The 17,145-nt window shown below is 43.0% G+C and overlaps 2 protein-coding genes across 2 annotated transcripts in view; one reads left to right on the top strand and one right to left on the bottom strand.

Moving 5' to 3' along the window:
* The window catches only part of LOC106805342 (proteasome subunit alpha type-4-like), an 11,113-nt gene extending 5,233 nt beyond the window's left edge, over window positions 1–5,880 (top strand). Inside the window, exons 5-8 of the mRNA XM_014806895.1 lie at window positions 1,820–1,908; window positions 2,132–2,262; window positions 2,375–2,498; window positions 5,320–5,880. Of these exons, the coding sequence (XP_014662381.1) occupies window positions 1,820–1,908; window positions 2,132–2,262; window positions 2,375–2,498; window positions 5,320–5,474 (499 nt within the window). The 3' untranslated portion in view covers window positions 5,475–5,880. The remainder of the gene's footprint in view (window positions 1–1,819; window positions 1,909–2,131; window positions 2,263–2,374; window positions 2,499–5,319) is intronic.
* A 75-nt stretch (window positions 5,881–5,955) lies between these two features.
* Window positions 5,956–17,145, bottom strand: part of LOC106805339 (protein disulfide-isomerase A3-like) — an 11,707-nt gene continuing 517 nt past the window's right edge. Inside the window, exons 2-13 of the mRNA XM_014806892.1 lie at window positions 13,617–13,704; window positions 13,293–13,410; window positions 12,967–13,074; window positions 12,133–12,256; window positions 11,028–11,141; window positions 10,536–10,636; window positions 9,405–9,426; window positions 8,862–9,032; window positions 8,495–8,597; window positions 8,190–8,318; window positions 7,677–7,756; window positions 5,956–7,517 (exon numbers count right to left, since the gene is read on the bottom strand). Of these exons, the coding sequence (XP_014662378.1) occupies window positions 7,352–7,517; window positions 7,677–7,756; window positions 8,190–8,318; window positions 8,495–8,597; window positions 8,862–9,032; window positions 9,405–9,426; window positions 10,536–10,636; window positions 11,028–11,141; window positions 12,133–12,256; window positions 12,967–13,074; window positions 13,293–13,410; window positions 13,617–13,704 (1,324 nt within the window). The 3' untranslated portion in view covers window positions 5,956–7,351. The remainder of the gene's footprint in view (window positions 7,518–7,676; window positions 7,757–8,189; window positions 8,319–8,494; window positions 8,598–8,861; window positions 9,033–9,404; window positions 9,427–10,535; window positions 10,637–11,027; window positions 11,142–12,132; window positions 12,257–12,966; window positions 13,075–13,292; window positions 13,411–13,616; window positions 13,705–17,145) is intronic.

The following is a 17,145-nucleotide window of genomic DNA, read 5'->3' as shown; positions in this document are numbered from 1 at the left end:
CTCTGAAGTTCTGAACTTGCTCAGTCGATGTAAAAAGAAAGTTGAAAGATGAAGGAAATGAAGTAAAAAAAAGAAACTTAAAAATAACCATACCATCATTACCATGATTATAATTCTTGATTTCCTGTCTTTGTCATGTTACCTGACTATGTGTACTGTGTAGTGCATGTCTGTCTGTGTGAATGAAATTGAATAAGAATGTGATTGGTTTCTTAGTCAAGTGAAATGAGATAAAAAAAATGTGATAGAATGTAACTTGTTGAAGATTTCTTAACACTGTAGTCTGATACTGGTGCTGAGTACTGAATGCTGATGAATGATATTAGAGTCAGTGCATCAAAATTATGAAAATTTTAACAAAATCATGCTATGAAAAAGTAGCTCTGGCCAAGCCTAAAATAGCTCGTTTTTAGGCTGCCGCACAGGAAATAAAAAATTTACCAAACTGATTATTTTGTTATTCTCTACTAACCTTCTACATTATTCGAATGAAATGAATGGTAAATTTAATCAAATATAGACTAAAAATAGTCCGAAGCCTAAAGTCCAGGGGCGTAAATCCCGGAGGGGATGGGGGGATGCATCCCCCCCCGCTTTTGAAGGAGGGGGGGATGGTCTGTACAAATATCCCCCCTGAGATTCAAAAAAGAAAGGAGAAAAAAAATAGCCGAAAAGTATGGTTGCAAACATACAAAAACACGTGAAATTGTGAGAAATTGCAATTCTTACCTGTCTTTTAATACATGTATTATTACTATAGTAACCTAACTGTGTACGCTCTCTGAAACGTCATGAAGTGTTTTGAATCCTAACTTGTAGGGTTGAGTCTAGGGTTGAGTGTCATCAGACATGAGAATATGGCCCACCGTATGCCTCAGATTGCAGGAAAATGGCTTAAATATTTCAAAATCTTTTGGGGGGCATGCCCCCAGACCCCCCTAGCACTGGCATGCTCACGGCACGCGGGCCTGCCTGCGGCAGCCAAGGTTAATTTCGCCCCCGGCTATCGCCGATCATCTCCCCCACTCCTCGGTACGGATTTACGCCCCTGCTAAAGTCCATGCGAAGTACACAAACTCTCCATGTTTGTTGTGTTCGATTTTCTAGGTCATGCTGACCAATCAGCAATCGCGTAATAAAATATGATAATTTATAGGAATAATGGGCGGTCTTCAGAGGCCGCTGATCTTTGAAATCGACTTGCGGACTTGTTCCGAATTACTACGCATCAGTGTATCGAAACGAGTAAAAAATATAATTTTTAAGAATACCTTAGAATGCACATCACCAAATTGCACCATCCCCCCTGTCTGATAACCTTTTGACCCTCAAGAGGAGGGTTAAACATGGATTTGTTGACTGTTAACAAAGGACTGAACTGCTTTTGCTATTAGAGCCCCCTTACACCCTCCCCTCCCCCCACCACCACCACTATGCTCGCACTCGACGCATATCCATGATGACGTTATTGGTTAATATAGCGAAGTCATTAAAGTTACACAGCTATATCTTTATTACTGTACTACCGGTATAGCAAAGCCTATCAACGCGGTGGCGGGAGGGCGCACTTGATTCGGTTGCCAGTGAGTTTATCAGAAGAATACCCGGCTACAGTACACGTCAGTTGAGCGCTGTCGCTCTGCGGCACTTGTTTTAGAAATGCACTTGTTCATTTAAATAAATGTAAGATGTACAGATATAATTGCTAATATTGTAATTAAAAGGTGGACAATACTACTTATTCTACTCATCATCTTCTATTCTATCTCTTATCACTTCATCTACCTATTATGACAATTCATTGACGGTACATTTGTAGGTACAATCTTCAGTATCAGGAGCCCATTCCATGTGAACAGTTGGTTAGCTGGCTATGTGACATAAAACAGGCCTACACACAATATGGAGGTATAACATATCTCCTTATTTTGTATACCTATTAAGTTAATCTTTGTATTTTTTTTATTCGAGTAACATTTCAGAATTCACCCTGGGTCGACTAGAATAATAGTAATAAGATTCATCGACGAATATCATTAGCAAGTTCAAAAATTGCTTATAGATCTTAGAATATAATGAACGAAAATAATTTGCAAAAGGGTAGACCCACGAGTTTGTTCATTTGTCTTAGGCTTGCGGCCGTTCGGCGTCTCCATTCTGTACATGGGGTGGGATAAGCACTATGGATTCCAGCTCTACCAGAGTGACCCGAGTGGCAACTATGGAGGTTGGAAGGCGACCTGTATCGGCAACAACTGTGCTGTAAGTTACTTCTCGGACGAATCCGCTTACAAATGTGAAAGATAACGCGTCGAAATCTGTAGACACTGTTTGTATCCGTGTTCTGACGCGCAGACCGATTCTTGCTTTGCAGGCAGCGGTATCGATGCTGAAGCAGGAATACAAGGCGGGAGAGATGAAGCTTCAAACAGGTCTGAAGCTAGCCGTCAAAGTTCTCAGCAAATCCCTGGACATCACGAAGCTAACTAACGAGAAAAGTAAGTGCAATACAAGATCCACTCGCTATTCCATTTTAAAAGCTAGAATGTTAAAATGACACAGCTTAGTCATCGTCGTCGTCTTCGAGTCCGGATCTGGAGTTTGTCAAGTCAAGCGGTGTTCCGCACAGTCTATCGGCACCTGGCCCCCTTCGTGGAAATCGGCTGGTGTACACTTTGTCTGGAGTGGGTATTCCATAAGATGTGCCATGGTTTGTAAAGACACTCGACCCTGTATCGGGTAAACAGCGTAAGAAACTAGCGGTCGCCCAGTCGCCAGTGGCGATTAGAAAATCGACCGGGCGACTGCTTGCTCGTGTCAGCTGGTCCGGCCGGGCGACTAGATAATCGCCACACACTCAACGCATCAACGCATCAACGCATCAACGCATGATTCGCCACACGAACAAAAACTCGCGACAGTCTAAGAAATCGATTGCTACATCGCCGGCATACATGTAGTGCAGCCCAGTGTTTTTATGACCGCATAACAATAAGTTTTTATATCGCAGGGGTTATCGTAGGGAGTGAGGGCACGACCAGTGACACCTGACACGCACGTAATCAAAGCTGTTAACTGAATTCGTCACTTTTCTTAACGTAGAAAGTGGACTATTTTTATTCAGTTAGATATCTAGAAGCAATGTAAACTGTATATTCTAGATTCTAGGCACTTGTAACTTTGCGGATGTGCGGCAGCATTGATCTATGCATGGGGGTACCGTGGACTGGGGAGGAGAAAAACTAAAGTAAAACCTTGCCCAGAAGCTCTCGGCATTCCTAGAGATTCCAGTACAAGTTTTTTTTAACATACTCAAAGTAACTAAAAACACGCTCTGAAGTTCTGAACTTGCTCAGTCGATGTAAAAAGAAAGTTGAAAGATGAAGGAAAATGAAGTAAAAAAAAGAAAACTAGGAGGGGATCCAGGGAGGAGGGAGGGGGAGGGGGGAGGATCTAAAAAAATAACCATATCAATCAATTACATGGAAATTATGATGTCTTGGATTTGCGCCGTGTCTTTGTCCATGTTACACTGGTGACTGATGGGTGGATGAGAAGGCTGGTGGTGATGTGGCAGGATTGATCTGGAACTGGTGGAGAAATCGAGAATTGGAGAGTAAGAGGGAGAAGTGAAGGGAGTGTGGTAATTCTATTAGTCAAGCGAGAAGGGGGGGGGTGAGAAGTGAAGATAGAAAGAAAGAATGAGTGATAGAGAGAAGAAAGATGAAGGCGATGTTGAAAAGGATGGCGCATAGAAGCACATGGCGTATGGTAGTGCGAGATACTGGTGCGATAGAAGAGGGGGAGAGGTACTAAAGGGAGGGAGGATGCGTGGAATGAAGAAAGAAGGAGGTGCAAGAGGGAGGGGAGATGGGCAGTGCGAGAGTCAAGGAGTTATGGAGAGAAATTTTACGGAGGACAATAGATGCATGGGCTGAAGATAGAAGAAAGTAGCTCTGGAGCCCCAAGCCGTAAAAAATGCACTCGTTTGTTAGGCTGCCGCGAGCCACAGGAAAGATTAAAAAAGTGTTACCAGAAGCTGATTATTTTGTTATTGGCCTCTAGCTAATACCGGACCCTTGGACTAGCAGAGGTGTTAGTTCGATAGATGAGAAATGGAAGTGGAGGTAGAATTTAACAAAGTAAATAGAGCGTAAAAGAGAGTCGAGTCACGGAAAGGACCTGAAGAGTCCAGGGGGGCGTAGAGAAGCCCGGAGGGGACTGGGGGATGGCAGTCACGCGCGCGCCGCTTGTTTGAAGGGAGGGGGGGATGGCCTGTATACAAATATGTCGGCCGCGCCTGAGATTGCGAAAGAAAAGAAGGAGAAAAAAAAAGGGATAGCCGAAGAAAGTATGGTTGCAGGACAATACAAAAACACGTGAAAAGAGTTGTGGAGAAATTTGCAATTCTTAGGCCCTGATCTGTTAAATACGTGTATTTATTACTTATATTAAACGCTAGAGCGGGAGTGTACGCGTCGCGGTGAAACGTCTAGAAGGTGTTTGCAAATCCAATGAACTTGTAGGATTGAGTCGGTGAGGGTTGAGTGTGCATCAAGACATGAGAATATGGCCCAAAGGGGGAAAGGAAGCCGCGTGAGAGTGCCTGCACGATTGGCATGGAAAATGGCTTAAAAACTATTTCACAAAGTCTTTTGGGGGCAAATGCCCCCAGACCCCCCTAGGCACTGGCATGGCCTCACGGGCACGCGGGCGCTGCCTGAGCGCGGCAGGCCTAAGGTGTAATTTCGCCCCCGGCTATCGCCGCATCATACTCCCACACTCCCGCTCGGTACGAGGAGGGTTTACGCCGGCCGCTGCTAGTCCAGCGAAGTACACAAAAACGTCCCAGTGTAGTTGTTTGTGTTGGATTGTAGGTCATGCTGGACCAATCAGGCAATCGCGTAATAAAATATGATAATCTTAAAATAAGGAAGATCGGGGCGGTCTCAAAGAGGCGCGCGCTGATAACTTGAAAATCGACCTGCGGGACATTGTTCGAACGAATACTAGAGACGGCATCGTGTATCGGAAACGAGTAAAGAAATATAATTTTTAAGAAAAATGGTACCGTTAGAAGCACATCACCGGAAAAATTGCACCCATCCCCCCCCCCCTATTAAAACGTCCCCACATCCGAGTCATTCACTTGGAGACCAGTGCCTCCAATTATCAGTTTTTCACCCTGGGTAAACATTGGGCACATTGACAGCGATTCATATCTGCCCGTCGTACATATTTCTCCCCGTCATACTGACCGGCTTAATGCGGCGCGGCGCGTCATCACGGAACGGTTGTGATATTTTTCTCGTCTTGCAGTTGAGCTCGCTACTCTGACGAGGGTCAACGACAAATGCGTGATCACGATACTGTCCGGTGCGGAGGTTCAGAAGCTGATCGACGAATACGAGAAGGAAGAGGCGGAGGCGCAGGCCGAGAAAAAGGAAAAAGAGAAGGAGAAGGCAAAAGCTTAGTGGCCTGAGAGCGTCTGTCATCTCTCACAGCATTCCGCTGCGGAAGGGTTCGTCGGGTGCACTGCAAGAACTGTCACGCCGCCAAATCCCGCGTCACCATCAATTTGGCGTGCCTGTCCAACCACGACATCGAGGCGTCGTCCGAGCTGTATCGATGCTGTCTACCGAGCTGATATAACTAGACGAACCTTTTTTGAGAAAATCAAGTAGGCGATTGTCGGAAATGCGGTGCAAAGGCAACGCGATGCATTGTAAGCACGACACAGGTGTAAGCGTGATGCAGGTGTCCACTTCAGATAAAACTCGATTACCTTCCCTTTGTATGGCATTGGTTGGCATACTGTATACAATGTCTGTAGAATATGAACAGATTTAAATTTATTAAAAACCCTGTAGGTGTGAACTATTTTGTTGTCTAACTATTGTCTTTATAAAAGTCATTTTGCTATTAACAAACAAAGTAACAAAATTAAGTACAAACTTAGAGGGGTTTACAGTGACCTTTATTGCATCCAGCGAGGCAGCTCCCAAACCTAGTGTGCCACCTATTCACCAGTCCAACATGCATGCAGATAAACCAACAATCCCCGTCACATACTACCACCTGTCAGAATCTATGCTGCAAGGCTTCAAATCGTGTCCACTCGCACGCAGACATTAAACCTGCACATCTGGCGATAAACACACCAACGTAGTAGTCCACAAAGTAGTTTACTGATACTTTCACCAGACATGAAACGCCGTAGCAAAAGATGACAATACCGCAGTTGTAGATTGAAACTGAATTAACAACTACGTCAGTACAACAACGGACATCTATACAAAAACTAGAATGGACCTCGCTCGGTTACTTCACGAAAATATAACTTTGAAAACGACAATCACCGTTACAATCAACTGTTACGAGCAAGTGGACGAAATTATAAAGAGGAACCTTTCTGCAAACTGCCGGGTAGCTAACGGATACATGCATACAATGCAAGACTGTGCGTCACGTGAACGGCAACATGCTAGGATGGATTCTATGCCCATTTCCTAACGGTCAACGAAGAAAGGGATTACAGACGGGCCTAGCTGCATGACGAGGGTACGATCCCTGCAAATTGTTTTTTTTTTCCCCGAAATGACATAACTCCTGCGGCGGCAGTGGCGATCGGTGACAGCAAAAACGTGTCCCGCTGCACGCAGGTGTAAACGAGATTAGGACCGCTCAGCAAATCACGACAGATGGGGCAGGCGCTCAGAGGGCTGGCTAGAGAACGTACTTGTGTTTAACACGCCGACAATCGCAATAACGATAAACACGGGGGGGACACACTCGGGCGCGACGGCCCGACACGTACAAAATTCGAGAGCGTATAAAACGGCGCTAGCGCCACGTGCGATCACAACGTCGTAATGGGAATAAAACTTGGTACACGGCCACTGGGGAATCGTTTACGAGTACCCATAGGAAGGCCACAAGAGCAATTAGGAGCCGTGGAAAGCACATGCATCTGATACTACAATACCACCACCCACAAATTGCTGTTAATGCCGGTGTTATACTGTTATTCTCATTGAGGCAGTAAAGTACCTTGGTTGTAAAAAATAGTTTTTCCATAAATTCCAGTCAATTTCCGATTTTCTGAAACCCAGTGGACAGTTAATAACTTCCATCCCAAGCAAAATATCACCAGGTTTTGTTCGTTTTTTATACCACGATCATCTTTTTTAGAAATGACATTGCCTCCTAAAGGAAATTTCCCGGTATCTGTAACGTTTATCATCGTAAACATGCATTCAGATTCGTTACAGATGCGTCACGGTCACCGAATGACAGCGGAGTTTTCCAGGGGAATAATACGCCAGCAAAGATGGTTCGTAAGACGATGCGATTACAATTCTTCTTTCGACATCTTCTTGCCCTTGCGATCCCATCCTTTCAGCTGGTTGGTGCTGTGCTGCGCAATGTATGGCAGGAAATCCTCCACCTCACGACCGCTCTCGTACTTCTGCGGCTTCTGCTTCTGGCCCTTCGGCGCCCAGTAGATCGTGGGGAAGCTGGAAATGCAGAATTAGTTGAGCGTGAGCGAATCTTGTTCTCATGGGGAATCTCACGCTGGTTTCTGCTCAGAAAAATTTAATGAAGTAATTTTCGTGCAGCAAAATTGAGCCGGCTGGAACGATTTGTAAATCGATCACGCAGAGTGTCGCACGTACCCACGGACATCATATGGGGCAGGCACGTCATTGGCTGTTGCATCCATCTTGGCGATGACAATATCTGTTTCATCTTTTAGCTGCAAAATGCCAGACGGATACTGAATACAAATCTGAATACAGTGGCAATTGACTACATACACAGTCACTGAATTACGAGTTACTAAGTAACTTACATGAATAATTAATAGCAAAATTGTTTCAAAAGACAAACAGAGAATGAGGTCAAGTTAGAAAATTCTGGTCTCCTCTTTCCCGTGTACTATCATTATCCACATAAACCTGGCGGGATGGCCATGCGAGAGATATATGTACCTAAGCGAAATAAGTTGTGATCATTATTTTATCACTGCACATTACTAAGCTTTCCTTTGTAATGCCATCAGCACATCTCTCACGACCATTCTTCGTAAGCGGCAAGAATGCACTCTATCTGCATTCTGAATTCACTTCTACAAAACCACAAGTGCAACAACAGAATCTTATCTCGACACTTGGCCAGCAGTCACATACCTTCGTTGCCAATTCTTCGTATTTTGGCGTAAGCTGCTTGCAGTGTCCACACCAGGGGGCGTAAAACTCAATAAGAACATCTTTACTCTCGTCGTTGACAATCTCGTCGAATTGTTTCGCAACGACGACCTGAAAGGACGACAGCGTTGTAGTAGTTGAAAATTTACCAAAGCATGTGCTATGCAGCACATCACCGTAATTAACGACAAATGTAAGAACTGAAATAATGAAAGAATGTGATGCGGGAAGGTGATGTCACGATAACCTGCTCGTGAGATGGAAGATTTCAAGTGAGTCACGTTTACCTTGACAGGCTCATCATTATCAGCTGGTATAGATTCAGACTTAAGGTAGGGAGTTAGCTTGTTTGCCAACAAATCCTGAACGAATGCCTCAAGGGTATCCATACTGAAATATAACGACATAACAACGACGCACTAGTACACGCTCAACAATTTTAAATGCCAGCAGATTACGAACGTGTATAGCTGTGAGAATTTCATTTGGATTTGCACAAATAACAATGACACAAATCATACACTCATTCACACATGCACAGACACACGTGCACGCAAGCACGTACACACATCGTCTAAAAATTGTAAGAACATTGCAAGATGGCAAAATGCAGCGAGTACTTAGAAGACTGTAACCTGCAATGGGGAGACTTACCTAAACTCTTCTGTCATAGCAAACTTCTCGCCCCTGACATTGCGTGCTGCAGCAACCGGCTTCTCCTTGTACTTAAGGCCAAACTCTTCCAGTTCATTCATGAAGTCATCAGAACTTGAGATGGCAAAATATATAGTCTCTCCTTCAAACTTCTGTGCCACTTTCATTACCCTGTAAAAGAGGCAGCTTACTATGCAGTGTTCTTTGCACATCTGCATGCTAGGGTTGCAATATTGTAATTTAGGATCTGACACAGATCTACTAGTTAAAAGTTGCTGCCATGACAAGGTAGTAACGTAGATATCGCAATGTGCATCAGGTTAACAAAACAAATTTATAATTGCTAGACATTCCTTATATACATGAACCCTAATACATGATTTATGCAAGAAGCAGCTGAAGACGGGTGTCTAGAAAACGAAGACCTACCCTTAGGGGGCGGGGTAGGTTAGGGTTAGGGTTAGGTCTTAGGTCTTCGTTTTCTAGACACCCAGCTGAAGACTACAAACTAACTATGCAATCATAACACAAATTGATACACACCTATTCCTCCAGTAGTTCGAACCTGAATTAAAAAGAAATACACAAAATTAAATACTGGACTGCTACGTATGACAGGACACTCCTAACATGACAATTTTTGGCACAATGTGAAAAGGGAGTGAAAACGGCCAATCTGACTTCCTATTGAGTATGGAGACCGCAAATAACCATTAGCACAAACGTCAGAACATCAGATCTCATCAGCATTTTCAGATTCACGTCCCTGATGTATAATAATCATCATCCGTATTGTGCTATAACGACTGTACTCTGGCGTGACACTTAGTGGTAACAACCAGAATATAACACTTCAACCCAAGTGCTAGTGTAACCCTACAACCCACATACAGCTCTTATATATGGTCATGTTTGCATCCGCATTCATCTATGGTGTTTAAGAATAATAGGAGATTATTCAAAGTATGAATGTTCATGACGACATTGCTAATTCCACCTTAGGCGAGAATTTTTTATTTTGTTGGTTTACAGATCTGCCGACCCGAATTTTCAATAAAAAAAAAAATAAAAAAAAATTGAAAATCTGTATTTTTTTATTCCCGCAGACCTTTTCTCTAAGAAATATGAATAAAAAAAATTTAAATGTAAAAAACAAAAACATTTCATAAACAAACAGTTTATAATAAAAGTAAAAATAATTACAAGTTGAGTTTTGTTTTCATTTAGTTTTCTTAAAATACTTTAATATCATGTATAACAGTATCACTGTATTTTGACTTGTTTGATCTGACAAAACAACCAATTATTATTATTTTTTTTTTACCCTACCTACGAGTCAACAACAACAAAAATTCTGTAAACCAACAAAATAAAAAATGGTGGCCTTATATACCACAAAGGAAATCATCCATGGTCTAAATGAAATGCTATAAACTCGTACTTCTAGGTCTTGTTTCTTTTTCAAAATTCTCAAAAAATTGTCAAAATTATCGGAGGTGCATCGTCAGGGATCCCAGCATTATCACCAACACCAGCCCTCCCACCATCTCTCATTGCCATCTGTCTACCTTCCACGATTATATCCTCATACTTTTCCCCTTACCGATCTCCATGATCCCTGTTAGTAAGTGAAAACAGACATAGCCGCCACTAGCAGCAACACCGGCCTAGTACCTTTCTGGTTTCTGACGTAGTCCACGTTGTAGTAAACCACGACGAGGGGTTTCTTGAAATCCTTCTCGCTGTCTCGCGTCCTGTGGCCGGCCAGGCCATGTCTGCGCAGGACCATCGAATCACATCAAACATGTGCCAACCACGCCGGAACATCCCCCGTCATTATCCCGCCCACGGAATTACTTTTATTCACTCAATTCTTTTCCACACCATTTACCAACAATTATGAAAGGGTGCTCTAATTGAGGGGCAACTCGACTGTGGAAATGCAATTTATGCCGAACGCCACTGCAATTAATGACATTAGGCCTAGCCTAACACGGTTTCGCATATCCCTAAAGTTTTGCGGAAAGATGATACAAGAGTTCCACAATGTAAAATGTGCATCTTTCTTTTTCTTTCGTAATGCAGAACCATGCTTGGATACTTCTAATCGTCGGAAGATGAAATAGTTTTCGGAATTTCTGACGACAGAACGCGTAAATCACTTACAGTTTATCAGATATGAACTGCTTGACGCTGGACACAGTGTCATCTCCATCATATACCACGGAATCCGGCTCAAACTTGTTTGTGAGCCGCTTTGGTCGGAACAAGACGACATTGCTACACGAATGGGAAAAATCACTTATGAATAAACAATAACAGCACATAATAGCCATATTAGTATAAATAATCGTTTAAAATCTGGTTGAGTAACAATACATACATTACAAAACCTTTACCTTAAAACAAGGATGAACATGGCACCCATTAGATGCCACGTACGCAATGCAGTCTAACATTAATAATAATGCATGTAAAGTGACTTGCAAGATAGATGTTCGTATACCTCAGCGAAAGGTTGTGATCATTATTTTATCACGGCATATTACTAAGATTTTTCGTAACATCATCGGTACACACATCTCTCGCAATTTCAGAGAACAGCCCGAGTTTCACAACGAAACATTTACGGAATTCACTCAACAATTGAAACTCGAGATTGTATCAGCTCACTGCCAATATATACCTGTCAAAATATCTACAACAAAGTCTATGGTGTGCTTAAAACATTCAGTATTTACGATGAAATTTGAGCATAATCTCTAGATCACTATTAAATTTCCTGTTAAATGTATTTTCTCAATAATTACAGCACCACAAAATCTTTGATACATAAACATTATGATTACATTTTACTGGTTGCTGATAATAATACCTCAGCACCCTCTTGTGGGAAATTTAACCAGCTAAACCGTACGAGAAAATGTATGCTCAGAACTCACCAGACTGCAAAACTATTTCCAATCTATACGCATTCTGCAAACCCTGGTCTTTTTTAACAGCTCCTAGACCGGCAACCAATGCAGACCATTTCCCATGCCATTTCCCGATCGATATCATAATACACATATATGTAAGATACCATGTTATTAACTCTCAATATTTCGGAAGACCGATCTGCCAAAGCCTTGCAATTTTAAAATTGTCATTGCAACACTTTCCGCAGGTGTTAAGAATTGGTCTCGTGCGCATATCACTTGTAGACCTTCACAATGCATGCTTATGTGATTGCAGCTTACGTTTTGCAGCAAAGCATATCACCACTACTTACTTTTTATGTCCATACTTTTCCCCGACAGCACTGTCAAATGTGTGTGCAAACCGGTATTCTTCCCTGAATGAGTCAGCAGTTTTTTTGAAAATTTTGTACAAATCCGTTTCCGAATCGAAGAAACCTACAGCCAGAGATCACAAGCTTAGAAAGTACAAAATATATATCACAATTATCTTCATATCACAGTATTGGATTTTCTCTCTCTATTCTATAGGCACTTGTAAATGGGAAAAATCACATCACTTACGCTGATAGGGTCTATGTCCCCCAGGGTACTGCCGGAACGTATCCTGGGTACGGTCCGGTATACCAGAACGTACCCTGGTACTAAATACTACTATCTAATATGCCGGACCGTACCTCGCCTACTCGACTAACGAGTCTAGGGAGTCGCCTACGCCTACTCCCTAACCCTAACTCTAACCCTAACACTAACCCTAACCATATCAGCTAGATAGTTACCAGGGTACGTTCCGGCAGTACCCTGGGGGACATAGACCCTATCAGCATCACTTACGATTATGTGGAAATAACAGTTCACAAGGTTTGAATCTTTTTTTTTGTTTACACCCTGATGCCACCAAATATAACAAATAAACAAACAACCATCAAGCTTCCTAACAACATAATGAATCAAATGTACAGCTTATACATTTGCAACTGCCAAGTTACTATTGTGCTTAGACTTAAAAGAACAGGATGTAGAGACCAGCACTACTGAGCATGATTTCATTGATTTAACTTTGAGGGCTTCTAGGACCAGAAGCTCGATCAGCGACAGAAACAACAAACTAACTTCCTGGTCGAACGTCTGTTACTATTGTTGTTTACCGATGATTCCAGCTACAGAGTTCTCCAAGAATTTTTCCATCTCTTCAACACTCTTCACTTCTTTTGACGCTGCTCCGACCTGCCCACGCATGTGCTTCACAATACCATCTGTAGGAAAAGACGACGATACATATATATACATCACATCATTTGCATCAATGACCTCTATAGCATGTAAAAGGTCACAATTTTAATTGCTCCTAAACTAGTTGCAATGGAATTGCAGAGTAGGGTTTAGTTATAGTTATCAGTTGATTACTGGGTATGATGCTAAGCAAGCTGTAACACACTGCAATCAACATGCAATGTAAGGAAGAGTTACGCACTAGCCTCCCGAGGTCCTTGGTAATCGCCAGATAACTCTCCTCCTCTGAAGATCTTGAGAGTCGGATAACCACTGACGCCGTGCTTTTGGCAAGCGTCTTGATTCGCCGTGCAATCGACCTGAAATGTAGCATTACCTTACAGTGTTACACGCGCTGCTTCTAAAGTGTACTACAACGATTTAAATTACTGAAAGCAATGATATTACACCTCAATAGTAAAACTAATTTCTGAGCCCTGGCTGAGCTAAACTTTGGTAAAAAATACTGGCACTACACTAGACTTTACGACTAGATCTATATTATTATTATATTGTGGACATGTACCTTCGCAAGTGCTACAGGAGGATCATTGGCCTTCAGAATTGTTGCTGCCTGTTCATATTCTGGGGCTAACTTCTTACAATGACCACACCTACAATCAACAACAAGGAATATACAGATATGTAAAGTATAGACGTGTTTATGCTTATAGTAACTATTTAGCAGCAAATACGTGTGTCCTTGGCAGGTTCACATATCAAAACAAAATTTCCAAAACGGAGAAGGAAAAATTGAGGTCAGTTAGGTTTTGCAGATTGGGTTGACATTTCGATTGACGTTTGTAGTAACAGGTGCACGGTAAATTGCGGCATGCACACCTGTACATATGTAGGGACCCTAGGGGTGGTCACCAGTGAGTATGCGCACAATGGTGCATTTTTAGATTAAATGTGGGATCATTTCTCGCTCCTTTACGAGGACGGCGATTGCGCATGTGTCCGTAATCAGTTACGCTCTTCTACTTCTAGTTCTACTCGAACACCGACACCGACAACGACAGGCAGAAAGATTCCAGAACTAATGACTGAAGCGGTAACTTGTTTAGTCTAGCTAAACTTTTATTATGAACAAAATATATATAGGTCCTTTACCTATCGTACGTAAACATAAACAGTACTCGTATAAACAAACTATTAAGAGGTAGGTGATCAACCCGTATCTTATACTGTGACCTATGAGTATTGCTCCGAATTTCGGTGCATCACAGATGTAGCATTATGACGGGTATATACTAGCTGCTCCGAAAATCGGCGCATTATCTCCGTCTCCGAACATACGTAATCTACGGGAACAGAGCTGCTCCGAATCTCGGCGCACAATCTCCGTCTCTGAATATACGTAATCTACGGGAACAGAGCTGCTCCGAATCTCAGCGCACAATCTCCGTCTCCGAATATACGTAATCTACGGGAACAGTGCTGCTCCGAATCTCGGCGCACAATCAGGCCCGACAGCACGGCTCCGACGCGGGCAACATGTGTGTGAACAGCTCCGCTCATTCATACTGCTGGCGCCGTTGGTGGCAGAAAAACATGGCAGCATTCTGACATCTGTGTCTTGGCTAGCTAAAGCCCTATTGCAATGGCGAATTAACAAGGAAGACAAAAACAAATCGGTATAAATATATTTTATTATTTATTCACATATAACTGTACTAGTATCAACCAGGTTTGGTGTAGGGTGCAGAATTCCTTTAATGGCACGGAGGTTCCTGACACCTTCTCGCTGGGTGTTGCGGGATTCGGCCCTTCTCCCTTATAGTTTCCGGATGTTCCTTTGTTAGGACAATTTCTCTGCACATGCCCTTTCTGATGGCAGTAGAAACATTCCACTTGGGATGAGTTGGAAAAGGGTCTAACTCCCGCATAGTTTCCTGAGTTCCCATATCCGTAGCGAGTTGTCCCGCCTTGCATATAGCCAGCCTCAGTTGGTCTTTGCCTTGTCACTGCCGCCTTCAAGTCCTGTACCTCCTTAGCTAACTCCCTTACATCTTTCAGTAGTTGTGCCATAGCTCCTGTGTTAGACTCTTGGTTATTCTTTCCTCCTACCTGATGCACTCTCCCCATAGGTGGTTTCCTTGCAGCGTTAACTTCTTTGGTAATTGCCTCATACTGGGCAACCATAGTAATTGCTTCGTCCAAGGTGGCGGGCTCCTTCAGGCCTACATGTCTTCGTACGTCACCATCCTCCAAACCCTCCAGGTATTTATCTACCATTATCCCTGTGCACTCATAGGAAGGCATATCCGGATAAGCTCTCGCAAACATACGTCTGATGGTGGCTCCATAGTCCTCAGGGCTTTCTCCTGGTTTTCGTGTAATATGCCGCAATTCGCTCCTGTGTACATGCCTTCGGTGAGCTGGATTGAAGCGTCGTTGGAGCACCTCTACCAGGAATCCATAATCGTTTTGCCTCTTGGCTGCCTGGTCCATTACCGTCTCCCATGCATCTCCTTCCCAGCAAAGGCAAACCTGGGCTCCCCAGTCCTCCAATGGCCAATGATTGAACTTAGCTACCATCTCAAACTTTATGATGAATTGCTGAAAGCAAGTTCCATCTCCTCTTGAAAAAGTTGGTGGCTTTTTCTCCCTAAAGTTCTTGTTGCTAAATCCAAGATTTATAGGTGCTCCTGCCATACTTTCTCGTATGAAGGGATCCGGCATCCTCCTGCGGAAATCCTGATTACTTCGTCCAGATTGTTCGCTCAAGCTTCTCCTTGTGGAAGGTGGATCCAATGACTCAATGGAGCAGTATGCCTCCTGTCCGAAAATTTCTCTATCCCTATCAAGCGTGTTGTTCCTCGAGGGTTGTGCCCTGGAAGACCAGTTCCAGTGTGCAGAAGGCGGCGTGTTGGCTTCCTCCTTATCCATCCATACTGGGGGCGAGGTTTTCTCTATATTAACCTGTCTAACTGGGGAGTGTCCTGCCATCTCATGCTGGAATGAATCCCTGCGACCAACAAAAGCTCTAGGCATTTCCTGCCAGTGTTGAGATACTGGTTTGCCAACTGACGTAATTCTCCTCAACAATGGCCTCCCAAGAAAATCCGCATCCTCATCCTCGCTATCATCAGAAATTGAATTTCTTATAGGAGCATGTATCCTTGGGCTATCTTGAATATTGCTAGAACGGGTCTTAGAATAGGCTGGATTTAACATCTTAGGTTTGACACTCGCCCTTATTCCATCTGCACGACTGTCTTCATTCATATCTCCCTTATACAATTCCCAGCTTCCTTGCTTTAACTCAACCCTTGCTTCCCTAGCTTGTTCAACATCGGCTACGCCTATTCCCTGTAATGCATCTCCCAGGGACGATTGCGTAAGAGACCTGCTATCTCCACTACTCACTCTCTTCCTTGGTATCTTCCCCTGTCATGTGTTTGGAGTAAAGAATGAGCATATACAGTCCAGAAAACCTGACATGATTTCTTATAACCTGACACAAATCTGCAATGCGAGAGATCCCGGACGAGCCCCCAAAAATACTGTAGTGACCCTAGGGGTGGTCACCAACTTGATATATTCTTATGTTGTGGCCGCTACCAGGACATCATAGCGTGCACGCACGTAGATAAATGATTCAAGTTCAGATTAAAGTAAGTTCCACGCAATAGGATTGTATATATCGGCAGTCTTCGACGTTAGGCGGTGGACCATGGTCCGAGACCACCAAAATCTCTCTCAGTCCAGTAAATTTAACAAGTTAAATGGACTGTCAGTCCACCCGTTTTTTTCAGCCACTTTCAGTCTTCACGAATGAAATTTCTAAACACTGGACCTTCGGTCCACCAAGCCAGCAAAATTTACTGGACCGGACTAAATTTTACTGGACCAATATTATTTTGACATTTTTGACAATAAAGAACAAAACAGTAATATCATTTTGTATTTTACCTATAATAATACCTTCTACACACTGCTATGATAACAGTAGTAATACCTATCAAATATACATCACATCAAGAGCGGATAATACCTAGAGTGTACAACGGAAAAACGGGGAAATAGTGCTATTTCACGACTACATTATT

The sequence above is a fragment of the Priapulus caudatus genome, unplaced genomic scaffold, assembly GCF_000485595.1.
Source record: "Priapulus caudatus unplaced genomic scaffold, Priapulus_caudatus-5.0.1 Scaffold110, whole genome shotgun sequence".
Taxonomy (NCBI): Eukaryota; Metazoa; Priapulida; class Priapulimorpha; order Priapulimorphida; family Priapulidae; genus Priapulus; species Priapulus caudatus.
Note: the sequence above shows the minus strand (reverse complement) of the source record. Positions and strands in the feature narration are given on the sequence as shown.